This window comes from Nanorana parkeri, unplaced genomic scaffold (genome assembly GCF_000935625.1).
Source record: "Nanorana parkeri isolate BGI_ZX_2015 unplaced genomic scaffold, ASM93562v1 scaffold551, whole genome shotgun sequence".
In the NCBI taxonomy this organism is placed as follows: Eukaryota; Metazoa; Chordata; class Amphibia; order Anura; family Dicroglossidae; genus Nanorana; species Nanorana parkeri.
In genome coordinates, this window is record NW_017306819.1 from 360443 (window position 1) to 373548 (window position 13106).

At 48.7% G+C, this 13106-nt stretch overlaps 1 protein-coding gene across 1 annotated transcript in view; it reads right to left on the minus strand.

Annotated features, from left to right (window-relative positions):
* POLB (DNA polymerase beta) overlaps positions 1-13106 on the minus strand; it is a 23023-nt gene that overhangs the window by 6830 nt on the left and 3087 nt on the right. The window contains exons 3-10 of the mRNA XM_018561943.1: positions 12756-12822; positions 11722-11796; positions 10496-10554; positions 8828-8877; positions 7238-7289; positions 4544-4598; positions 3979-4051; positions 2419-2489 (exon numbers count right to left, since the gene is read on the minus strand). Coding sequence (XP_018417445.1) covers positions 2419-2489; positions 3979-4051; positions 4544-4598; positions 7238-7289; positions 8828-8877; positions 10496-10554; positions 11722-11796; positions 12756-12822 — 502 coding nt within the window. The remainder of the gene's footprint in view (positions 1-2418; positions 2490-3978; positions 4052-4543; positions 4599-7237; positions 7290-8827; positions 8878-10495; positions 10555-11721; positions 11797-12755; positions 12823-13106) is intronic.

Sequence of the window (13106 nt, forward strand, 5' to 3'; positions counted from 1 at the left end):
CCCCCCCGCCCTCCACTCTCGCTATGGAATATCCCTGGGTGTCCTCGTGTCTGATGCGATCAATGCGAAGGGGAGAAAGCTCAGAGCTGTGTGAGGCGAGGAGGCAGGGAGTAGGTGCGGCGCGTGGCGTAAGGCATGAAGTGTGCGGCACGCGGCGTGTGTGGAGCCGGAACAGGGGCAACTAATCGAAAGCCGACTAATCGATGATGGAAAACGTTGATAACATTTTCCATCATCGATTTTAATCGACTTAGTCGATTAGTTGTTGCAGCTCTAGATGTCAATATTCAATAATTGATAGTAAAATCAATAAATGATCAGCAAGATCTAAAACCACATTTTCGGAGTGCTGCTGATTCTCCATTTCTCTGAACATTAGCTTTAGGCCAACCGCACAGCTGCTGATGTCACGTGTGGCCGGCGCAGTGCTAATGCGCTTGATCGAGATGCATCACACGGATTTAGTTATTTTCTTATGTTAGAACTTTATTTAAATGTCACAAGTGACATTTCATTAAGTTCTATGCGCAAACCACGGTGCAATGTGATTGTACTGCATGACATTTTAAAGTCCACCCCGCCATGTTGTGCTCACAAATTGCCTCGTCTTGCATTCAGTCTGCGCTGGAGATAAATGCCCGGTGTAGCCGGAAAACACATGGGGTGTGAACGGGCCCTCACGCCTCTGTAACGTTTTGCTTTGTGACGTATCCAGCTTGTCCCGTCTCAGTTGTAGATCTCATTCAGGGACATCGCAGTGCTGGACGGGATCGCTTCGCTGGGTGCCATATTGTGTAAACCTGCCGGGTATACTGGCACATTATGGCAGAGACCTCCTGGAGGCCAGAATACGAGACTGGCGGTGGAGGTTTACTTTCACTTAAAAGGAGAACTATGGGGTTAAGGCTTTTCCCCATAGTTCTCCTTAGGGTAACCGGAGGACACAAACTAGCGTCCTCCCGTCACCCTAGGCTCAGTATACCGTGAGCTCCGCCCAGCTGTGTGACTGACAGCTGGCTCTGCCTATCTAGAGGCAGAGACAGCTGTACCGGCCCCCTCCCCGGTCCGTTCCAGCCAGTCAGCGCTGGCGGATCGGAGCGGGGAGAGGGGAATCCAGTCCCTCCCCTGTCACGGCAGAGAGCCGTGACAGGATCGAGAAATGAGCGAACGCCGGTATGTGTTCGCTCACCTCCCGATCTACTGAGCCGACCTGTGACAGTCTCATTGTCACAGGTCGGCTAGAACTATGAGGTGAGTGAAAAGCACCCCCCTCATAGTTCTCCTTTTAAATCAGATGACATCATATTAATGTAGATGTTCTGATAGGAATGATAAAGCTTCTGCTACCCCACCCCCTCTCAAAATTCTCCTACAAAACAGGAAGCGGAGGACTCATGTTGAACATCACGTAGCAGAAGTCCCCCCGAGGACAGCACTACCACCGCACTGACCTCTGCTCCGGAATGCGGGCCTGCCAGAGGAGGTTTTACATTCATTCCACTCAGCCGACATGCCTGGAGGATGGTTCCTGCTTCTGAAAGCCCAACTCCTTATTACTGAGCCAAATGAATACAGCTCTGCACTGCTGGGTTGTCACCGTGTCCCATATGGACTCAGATCTCATCTTTCAGCATCGGGGCCGAGGTCTACTTGTAGGGCCCGCTGTGCAGAGACAAGTGCTAAAGACATTTACACACAATGGGGGAAAATGTGGAAATTTCCTTATAACGAGCGTCATTCTCTATGTGATAATGTCTAAATAGAACCGGATATTGCCCCTAGACTTGTATGAACGCAGAAAGATACTTCAACACCCGGGACTCATTTCAGCCGATATCCACAGGCACCCGGGATACAATCTCATGTTTAGTTTACTAATTTGTATTGCGATTATAAAGTGATACACAAATAAGATACATTGTTGTCCATAGTTCAGGTACCTGAATGTATTTTTAGGATGTCATTCCAGAGTTTAGTGTCTCTTTAATTTTGTTACAACGATGTGTGACGGAGTAATTGTCAGTCAAACTTTCACAGCGCTGGAAAAACTGAAAATTGGACGGGTAATGAAGCTGAAATGGTTAATGTGCCCATTAAGGGTAACAATCTGTACAACCGGGGTGGCCAACCTCGGCACTCCAGCTGTTGTGGAACTACAAGTCCCATGAGGCATTGCAAGACTCTGGCAGCCACAGGCATGCCTCCCGGAAGCAGATGCATGATGGGATTTGAAGTTTCATCACAGCTGGGGGGCTGGAGTTCCCCACCCCTGGGTGAACCTATAGATTATCAGGATACAAGTCGGATGTCGGAGTCGTATATTAATGAAATGTTTCCGCAGTAGAAGAAATCACATCCTGTAAAATGATTTTGTGATTTGCTACGGATAGGAAACCCGGCACGTTCAGGGTCACTGACCTGTTTTGCAGATTCCGAGGTGAAGTCGGGGTGAGTGAGAAGAATATCCATATCCCCACTGGACTCTGCGCCTGAAGGGAACACATAGAATGAGAAAGGATTTAGTACATTGGGATGTAATACAGACGACAAGGTAATAGAAAGTCTTCTAGCGGCAGATATCTTACCCGGAATACATCAGTAACTCTACCCGTGTGACCCAAAAGAGGCCTAAAGCCAAAAAAACACGGCTTGGCTTTACTTCTCTTGTAAATGACTGAACCAGGAAACAAATAGGTCACCTGCCTGGTTGTGCAGTGCGGCAGAGTCGTGTAAATCACTGGACTGGCCTGGCAGAATGACAAATCCATTGAAAGGTAAAACAGTGAACAGATGCAATTCAATTGTGCGTTTAGCTTTTTGCCCAACATTCCCCTTCATTGATCTGAATATACTTCACTTGGGCTGACGTTCAGCTGCATTGGATTTCTGTAAGACTGTGCAAGACTGAAGGGGAGGGCCGGAGTTCAGCTTTACAGTTCCAAGGTTTGTTTAACCCCTTCGTGACGGGAGACGTATCAGCGGTTACCTTTCAGTAATAGATGTCTAAAAATAGGGGACATTTTTTTTTTTGAACCCTTGCACTGGGGCTACCCCCATACTGCGAGGGTTAAATGCTTGGTGTCTAGCTGCTAAAATAACAAAGTTATACTCACCCGAAGTACAGGGTGTCATGGCTCCACCCTCCGAACATAGTGTATTCCATAAAGTGGTACTGATGTCACAGTTCTACACATCATGCGGCGCCACCCACATCACATGACCGGTCAAAAAAAAAGCATGGGAGGGGAGTAGGGCTTATAAGAGAACTGTGGGGTAACCTTTTTATCCCATAGTTCTCTTTAGGGTCACGGGAGGCCATATACTAACCTCCTCCTGTGACCCAAAGCTCAGTACATAGCGGGCTATTGCCTGCTATATACTGAGAGTGCCACAGCCGGGACAGATCCTGACAATACTGTCGTGATCCACCCAGCTGGCTGATTGACAGCGGGCTCTGCCTATCTAGAGGCAGAGCCCGCCCCCTCCCCTGTCTGTTCCGCCAGTCAGCGCTGGAGGATCGGAGGGGGGAATCCCTGCGGGGAGTGATCGAGTCACCGCTCTCTGCAGGGAGATGATCGAGAAGTGAGCGAGCGCCAGTATGTGTTCCCTCACTTCCCGATCGACTGAGTCGGCTTGAACTATATGGATGAGTGATTTTCACCCACCTCATAGTTCTCCTTTAAGGCTGGTTTGTCATACAATTCTTGATGGTTAACAATCTACATTTGAAAGTATACTCCACGATCGTCAGTGGGTCACACTTTTGCACTAGAATCAGGAGTTGTCCCCAAGGACACAAACTGCATGGAGTTTGTAAGGTTTACTCAATGTAGATTAGATTAACTGGCTTTTGCAAAAAATGAGCCCTGCTGTGTAATTGTGTGCATGACTATAGGGTAAGGAAATTAGACTGTGCACTCATTCAGGGGCCGGGGAATGATGTACATTAATGAAAAACAAATAAAAGGGGATGTATACCTCTTCTGAAGCTCCCGCATACTGTGGCGATGTACTCTGGATCCACAATGTTTATTTTTTCGATGGCAATTTCCTGAAAAGGAAATAAAACATCATTTTAATACATTAAAGAGAAAAGAAAATGGCCAGATTGTGTGCAACGCTAACCTCTATGGTGAGGAGACATCTGAGGGGGACCCTGCTAAGACTTTGTGCCATTCTCCCCTAAATTTCACCACAGATCAAGCATTGCGATGTATAGTAACAACGCACTGCACAGCGTGTGCACCATAATCCACACCCACTGCTGCACGTGTACATTACGTGCGTTGGGGGGTCAAGATGCTTTAGAGCCACTCAAATTACTTCTACTACAAAGTCAGCAGCCCACTGTTGAAATGTAAACAAGCTCCGGGTTGCTACATCAGCCAAGAGTCTGTTTACAGGTCCCTGCTGCTGCCGCTGATCTGAGCCTTGCATCGGTGGCAGCAAAGGGATTAAAAGGTTTCCATTTAACGTTACGATAAGGTCATGAACAATGCTCGACCACATGTCCCATATACACAGAAGAAAAACACGGCGTTACCTGCATCTTCAGCATTTCTTCCCGAGGAATCCGCATCTCAAAATCTTCAAAGTATCTAAAGAGAAAGAACATTTCTCATCACACATTCACCGCAATTATTTTCCTTACCACCCTACTGTGCACCGAGCCCGGTCTCCCATCTCCCTACTGTGCACCGAGCCCGGTCTCCTACCTCCATACTATACACCGAGCCCGGTGTCCTTCCTCCATACTATACACCAAGCCCGGTCTCCTTCCTCCCTACTATACTCCGAGCCTGGTCTCCCACCTCCCTACTATACACCGAGCCCGGTCTCCTTCCTCACTACTATACTCCGAGCCCGGTCTCCTTCCTCCGTACTACACTCCGAGCCCGGTCTCCTTTCTCCATACTATACACCGAGCTCGGTCTCCTTCCTCCTTACTATACTCCTATCCTGGTCTCCTTCCTCCCTACTATACTCCGAGCCTGGTCTCCTTCCGCCATACTATACACTGAGCCCGGTCTCCTTCCTCCATACTATCCACCGAGCCCGGTCTCCTTCCTCCGTACTACACTCCGAGCCCGGTCTCCTTTCTCCATACTATACACCGAGCTCGGTCTCCTTCCTCCTTACTATACTCCTATCCTGGCCTCCTTCCTCCATACTATACACTGAGCCCGGTCTCCTTCCTCCATACTATCCACCGAGCCCGGTCTCCTTCCTCCGTACTACACTCCGAGCCCGGTCTCCTTTCTCCATACTATACACCGAGCTCGGTCTCCTTCCTCCTTACTATACTCCTATCCTGGCCTCCTTCCTCCATACTATACACTGAGCCCGGTCTCCTTCCTCCATACTATCCACCGAGCCCGGTCTCCTTCCTCCGTACTACACTCCGAGCCCGGTCTCCTTTCTCCATACTATACACCGAGCTCGGTCTCCTTCCTCCTTACTATACTCCTATCCTGGCCTCCTTCCTCCATACTATACACTGAGCCCGGTCTCCTTCCTCCATACTATCCACCGAGCCCGGTCTCCTTCCTCCGTACTACACTCCGAGCCCGGTCTCCTTTCTCCATACTATACACCGAGCTCGGTCTCCTTCCTCCTTACTATACTCCTATCCTGGCCTCCTTCCTCCATACTATACACTGAGCCCGGTCTCCTTCCTCCATACTATCCACCGAGCCCGGTCTCCTTCCTCCGTACTACACTCCGAGCCCGGTCTCCTTTCTCCATACTATACACCGAGCTCGGTCTCCTTCCTCCTTACTATACTCCTATCCTGGCCTCCTTCCTCCATACTATACACTGAGCCCGGTCTCCTTCCTCCATACTATCCACCGAGCCCGGTCTCCTTCCTCCGTACTACACTCCGAGCCCGGTCTCCTTTCTCCATACTATACACCGAGCTCGGTCTCCTTCCTCCTTACTATACTCCTATCCTGGCCTCCTTCCTCCATACTATACACTGAGCCCGGTCTCCTTCCTCCATACTATCCACCGAGCCCGGTCTCCTTCCTCCGTACTACACTCCGAGCCCGGTCTCCTTTCTCCATACTATACACCGAGCTCGGTCTCCTTCCTCCTTACTATACTCCTATCCTGGCCTCCTTCCTCCATACTATACACTGAGCCCGGTCTCCTTCCTCCATACTATCCACCGAGCCCGGTCTCCTTCCTCCGTACTACACTCCGAGCCCGGTCTCCTTTCTCCATACTATACACCGAGCTCGGTCTCCTTCCTCCTTACTATACTCCTATCCTGGCCTCCTTCCTCCATACTATACACTGAGCCCGGTCTCCTTCCTCCATACTATCCACCGAGCCCGGTCTCCTTCCTCCGTACTACACTCCGAGCCCGGTCTCCTTTCTCCATACTATACACCGAGCTCGGTCTCCTTCCTCCTTACTATACTCCTATCCTGGCCTCCTTCCTCCATACTATACACTGAGCCCGGTCTCCTTCCTCCATACTATCCACCGAGCCCGGTCTCCTTCCTCCGTACTACACTCCGAGCCCGGTCTCCTTTCTCCATACTATACACCGAGCTCGGTCTCCTTCCTCCTTACTATACTCCTATCCTGGCCTCCTTCCTCCATACTATACACTGAGCCCGGTCTCCTTCCTCCATACTATCCACCGAGCCCGGTCTCCTTCCTCCGTACTACACTCCGAGCCCGGTCTCCTTTCTCCATACTATACACCGAGCTCGGTCTCCTTCCTCCTTACTATACACCGAGCCCGGTCTCCTTCCTCCCTACTATACACCAAGCCCAGTCTCCTGCCTCCATACTATACACCGAGCCCAGTCTCCTTCCTCCATACTATACACCGAGCCCGGTCTCCTGCCTCCATACTATACACCGAGCCCGTTCTCCTTCCTCCCTACTATACTCCGAGCCTGGTCTCCTTCCGCCATACTATACACTGAGCCCGGTCTCCTTCCTCCATACTATACTCCGAGCCCGGTCTCCCATCTCCCTACTATACACCGAGCCCGGTCTCCTTCCTCCCTACTATACTCCGAGCACGGTCTCCTTCCTCCATACTATACACCGAGCCCGGTCTCCTTCCTCCATACGACCCTCCACTGACCCTGGTCTACTTCCTCCATACTATGCACAGGAGAGGCATTCTGTACAACCATTATGGTCAATGATGAACATACAGAGTTCAGAGCCTCACAGCCAGGAGACACCCACAACAATGTCATACAGAGATACTCACTTTAATCCAATCTGTTGATGATGGTTTAATTTATGTTCATTATTTCTTAGATCTGTGAAGAAATAAAGATGCGTTTTGCTTACATTTCTTTATATGGACTTCCCTGATGCTGACAATTACAATTCCAGCCCCAAAGGAGATCTTTAAAACAAATCATGGTTATAGTATCTTCTCAGTCCAATCAAATCCTCATCCCATTCCACGCCATGGGTAGAATGGGATGGTAAACCCATTGGCTGTTTTTGATTGATTGGATTGTGAACAATTATAGGTACTTTTGGATTCTTTCGCCTTTTGGTTTGCCACCCTTTATTTCTAAATACTGACTGGCTTCTTTTCACCCAACAAGGGCGGCCTGTTTTGTTCGGGAGCTGCCTTAGCAGTGAGTTTATCTGCAGACTTCCCTGCATATGGATGACTTCAGTGAACACAGAAACCCTAGCGCATCTTAAACGTGTTTCTTTGATGTGCACATGGACTCCCGGCAATCCCACTCATGTCTGATCACTTGTTAAAATCCATCCAGTGTGCTTTAAATATCAGTTTAGGATGATTTGGAGATCATTCCAAAATTCATTGACGGGTTCTTCTGACCAACTATTGCAGATCAAGCTGCTTTTGCATTCCTGCTAAACAACCTCCACTCACCTGCAGGGAATTATTGTTTTATACAGCAAAGACCATTTTTACAGCTTTATTGTCTAAATCTTTGCCTAGGCAAGGATGACATATCCGGCCCCCCCACTGCCTCCTGGGATGTGTGGTGCAGACATCACAGGAGGCAGTGGGGGCCAGAGGTCTCAAGCATGTGGAGACATGCTGTAGGTCCCTTGCGGGGACCCACAAGAGACCCGAGGCATCTCTGCACAGGTGCCATTTCGCCATGCATGTGTTAGACAGCCACGGGTGTCTGTCAGGTCCTAGAGACCGTGTAAAGAACTGTGGCGGATTTGGTGCATGCTCAGACACACTATGGAGTCTCTTGTAGGTCTCTCATAGACACCCACATTGTGTCTGCACATACGCCAGATCTGCTGTGAATGTGCAGAACGCAATGGGTCACTTTGCTCTGAATGGACAAGGTGACAGTGTCACTTTAATCCAATGGTGATTTACTAGTGCTAGGATTTAAAAACTTTAAAAGGAGAACTATGGGGTCAGGGCTTTTCCCCATAGTTCTCCTGAGGGTAACGGGAGGACACAAACTAGCGTCCTCCCGCCACCCTAGGCTCAGTATACCGCGAGCTGTAGCTTGCGGTATACTGAGACGCCGCAGCTGAAGTGGATCCCGACAATTGTGCCGGGATCCGCCCAGCTGCGTGACTGACAGCTGGCTCTGCCTATCTAGAGGCAGAGCCAGCTGTACCTGCCCCCCCCGGCGGATCGGAGTGGGGAGGGGGGAATCCAGCCCCTCTCCTGTCACGGCTCTCTCTCTCGGTGAGCGAACGCCGGTATGTGTTCGCTCACCTCCCGATCTACTGAGCCGACCTGTGACAGTCTCATTGTCACAGGTCGGCTAGAACGATGAGGGGAGTGAAAAGCACTCCTCTCATAGTTCTCCTTTAACCTCAAATACTTAATGAGACTCACCATCCAAAGTCTTTATTCCTTCTTCTACTAACTTGCGAGCAGCTGCCGGCCTGTTAACACAAAATCATGTAATTTGTTAGGAGCGTTGGCTACCTGGCTCCGGGGATTTGTCCAGCCCTGGATTACATTACACACAAGGCTTGAAAACCAAAAGTTACACATCGACCTCTACATCAGAGGTATTGTGAGCCTCTGTGACTAGAATAACTGCAATGTGAAGGTTTTAAAAATGTATCTAAACACCAAAAACTAAAATGTGATATATTGCAGCTTACCAATCCTTAAATGTGGCGGCTGCATTCGTTTTCCTTTAATTGCACCTGGTGATGCAGCAAGTAACACACTTCCTGTTTTGGGGTGACACCACTCTATGGAGGAGCAACAGAGTCACCCTTGGACAGCAGCATTGTCACCCTGTGGGGAGGGTAGTTTTAGATGGAGTAGCAGATTTAGAAGGACTTGACTAACAAATTAAATCTGAACTCCAGATAAAACCTAAAAGCAGTTCCAGTAACCGTTTTTTTTTTAAACTTTTGGGATAAAGGTTTTATATAAACTAATAAAAGCTGACCACTGTAAACCCCCCTGTCAGTGTTCAATGGTTTGTCCCAACCCTGTATCTGACACTTTTGCTGGACAGCTTGACCTGTTAAGTTGAAAAATAACTTCCAGATTTACTCGCCGGATCGCCAGCTGAAAATAAAGGAAACAAATGCAGCCGCCACATCTAAGGATTGGTAAGCTGCAGTATATCACATTTTTGCTTTTGGGTTTAGATACGCTTTAGGCCCGGTTCACACCTGGGCGTTTTGTAGCGCGTTCCTGCGCTCTGCAAAACGCTCAAACACCAAAATCCCATTATTTCCTATGGGTATGGTTCACACCTGGGCATATTACAGGCCGTATGAACGCGCTACAAAACGCCCTACGCCCAAAGAAGTACAGGAGCTTCTTTGGGGCGTATTTGCCGCGCGTATCCATAGGGACACACTTAGGTAGCCCTCGAAAACGCGCGTTTGTCACGAGCAACAAGAAACACAAAACGCACATATTCTATATGCCTAGGTGTGAACCCAGCCTTAGCATTTTGCATTTAATATGACAGGAAGAAAGTGCTTTGCACAGTGCTGTAAATGGACGGTCTATGAAGAGGAATGCACCCCTTGTTATTTTTTTTTTCCAAATACATTTTTATTGAGGTTAACATGGATTAGGGTTACAAAACACTGCATATAAGGCTCATATTAGACCAATGTACATGAATGCAATGTATCCCCATGCAGGACCTCTGTGCCGGACTCGAACTGCGATGGTAGGCTCTCAGCTAGGTAGAATAAAGTCTTGCATGTAATAACTGCAGTAGGCACAGTGAATGAGACATGTGATTGATTCATCACGTAAAACCTGATGATGCATGGAAGAGAGCCTGGTATTGTTGTGGTGCCAGATATTGGAAAGGTGTAAGTGATAGTTAAACCCGACACAGAGTAGGCAGCACAGGGGTCAGGGAAGAGTCAGGCCGTGGGCACCCCTTGTTATTGGATTTGTTCTAGAAGAGACAATACATTTCATTTTAAAAAGCACTTTTCAGTTACCTTGTCCTGATACCCCATTCGCTGATTATAAACAAAAGGCCCAAATATGTCAGAAAACACAAAAGTGACTCACCCGATTCCACTAACCCTTGTGAGGAAAGTGATAGAAGAGCTTGTGTCATCTTGTCGGATCTGTGAACAATTCAGAACAATCTGCATGTTAACTGTCATATTAAAATACATGAGACGGACGTGCTTATATGAAAAAGGACTAGATGATGCTGGAAATGAGGCGGGCTCTGTCTGACTTAATGCACATTGTGAGAAGCTCCCAGTGTGTAGTGACATCAGAGGAAGCAATGTCAGTCCAGGAGAGGAGCCGGTACAACTGTGCAAGACTGAAGGGAAGGCCGGAGTTCAGCTTTAAGGGCCCGTTCACACCACATACTGGATATATATATATGTATAGTGCTGGAACGCACTGTATCGTATCCCGGCTGGCTCCCTGTGCTCCGGGGCGTGGTGGTGCATTGAAGTCAATGGCAACCGCAGCCATGCCCCCCGCCCGCAGTAAGATCGCCTGCACCCAATCGTGAGGCACATCAATGCCTGCGTTACGGTCCAGTGCGATCTGCAAAAATGCTGCAAGCACTATTGCATGCAGGCGTTCTGGCACGAGCGACTGCAGACAGGGGGCGTGGCTTCGGTGGCATTGACTTGAAGGCACCGCCCCCTTTTACCCCTGAATGCAAGGAGCTGGCCGGGATGTGATGCAGTGCGTTCCAGCAGTGAATCATGCTGGATCGCACTGTATAGGGTGTGAACTGGCCCTCAGATCTACACTCCATGCTGCCACCACAACCAGCCATATTAGGACACTCATTCTCTATCGAGGGATAAAAAAGAAAAGAAAACAGCTGCTGGCAGGAGTTTTCACAAAAGCCTCTCCCTTTCACTCTTTACATTACCAAATTACAGCTGTAACCAGAAACCTACAGACTCAGCCTACCATAGGTAAAGCTGGCTACCCACAGCTCAGATTACGGCCCATTCAGCCAAAATCGCCGAAAATTCATGCTGCGAGTGGCCTTGCCGGCACCACACGGCTCCACAAAAGGAGATTTTTTAATTGACTTTTGTAAACGGGGGCGGGTGAAAAGTTTTTGGTGAGTGACTACAGCCAATCAGATGCAGTCACCGTTTGGGTATATGGCCGGCATGGAGGATTCGTCCGATAGAGTTCTGTCCACAGGCTGAAGGAAACCAATGTAGGAGTGTATGGCCAGCTTAATTACATTGAGCAATTGTAAAAATGTCAGGAAATGGTGACAGGTTGTGAAAAGCTTTTTAGTTTTTTACCTTTTCGAGTTTGCGCAGTTTTCCTGTAGCCAAAAACTCGTCTATCTTCTCCGCTATTTTGGCTCCAACACCATCCTGGAAGATAACGGGGCAAATGAATGAATAAAGTCGTCAATAAGGTCTCACTCACACAGAGTGTGTTGCCCCGTCCAGCATGGAGGGTCATTTTCTGATGCACCCAGAGCTGTGGGCAGCTCATGTAACTCTATGGAGCTGTGCGGCCCAACATGCTGCTTTCTGCCAGAGTTTTGACAAATGGTGTACGGCCTAGGACGCGGACATGATGGATTCCGGTCCATACGCCGTCTGCGTGCAGCTGTTGAAAGCAGCGTGTGAGGGAACACATTTCCTGCGTCTCCATAGACTTACATGAGCTGCCAGCATGCTTCTTTCCCACAACTTCGGGCGCAAAAAAAAAATAAAAAAATGAGGGCTGGTAATGATTCAAATTTTCGTGTTCGATTAATCAAAATGTTTTTTAATCGATTAATTATAACGCACATACAGATCCAACTACATTGGCCTATACACATACAACGTGACCCACTCAATATGGCCGCCGCTTGAGTGGCAACTGAGAATAATAGCGTGCTGGATTAGTGTGATCCTAGTTCATTTTATTACTTCATTGCTGTGCTGTATGTGTATAGGCCAATGCCTTGGCTGGCGCTCGTGCAGAAAGTTTCTTTGGCAAACTCACCGGCCCAAGTGGCTCCGTCGGCTAACGAAGGGGGTAGGAGTCCGGTGACGTTGCGGACATCGACGTCACCGGACTCCTCCCCCCTTCGTTAGCCGACGGAGCAACTTGGGGAAGGAGTCCGGTGACGTCGATGTCCGTGACGTCACCGGATCGCCGGCGGAGAGGTGAGTGTTTTCATTAGCGATCAAAATACATTTTAAATCGATCAAAAAGTTTAACGATTAATCAAGAAATTAATCTTTAATTTCCACGGCCCTAAAAAAAATGGCCCTTCTGGATGATCGGGGGTCCTCGGTCCCTCCACACATTTTATACACATACAGTCAGTTCTCACCAATTTTTTCGCCTCTGTTCCACTCTTGATTTTGGTGGGGTATTTTGCAATCACGGAGGCGGCTTTCCTGCAAGGGTGAGGTTACAAAGAAAGTCTTAAAGGGTGGACAGCTCATAAGAATATAGCCAAAAAAGCCAGTCAGTGCTGGAGGATAGGAGAGGGGAGAAGGGAATCACTGAGGGGAGCCGTGAGTGACAGTCACCGCTCACTGCAGGGAGACAATCAGGAAGTGAGCGGATCGGCGGCATGTTTCTGCTCACTATAGAGCCAACCTGTGACAGCTTCTTTGTCACACATCGGCCCCAACTATGAGGATGAGTGGAAATCACTCACCTCATAGTTCTCCTTTAA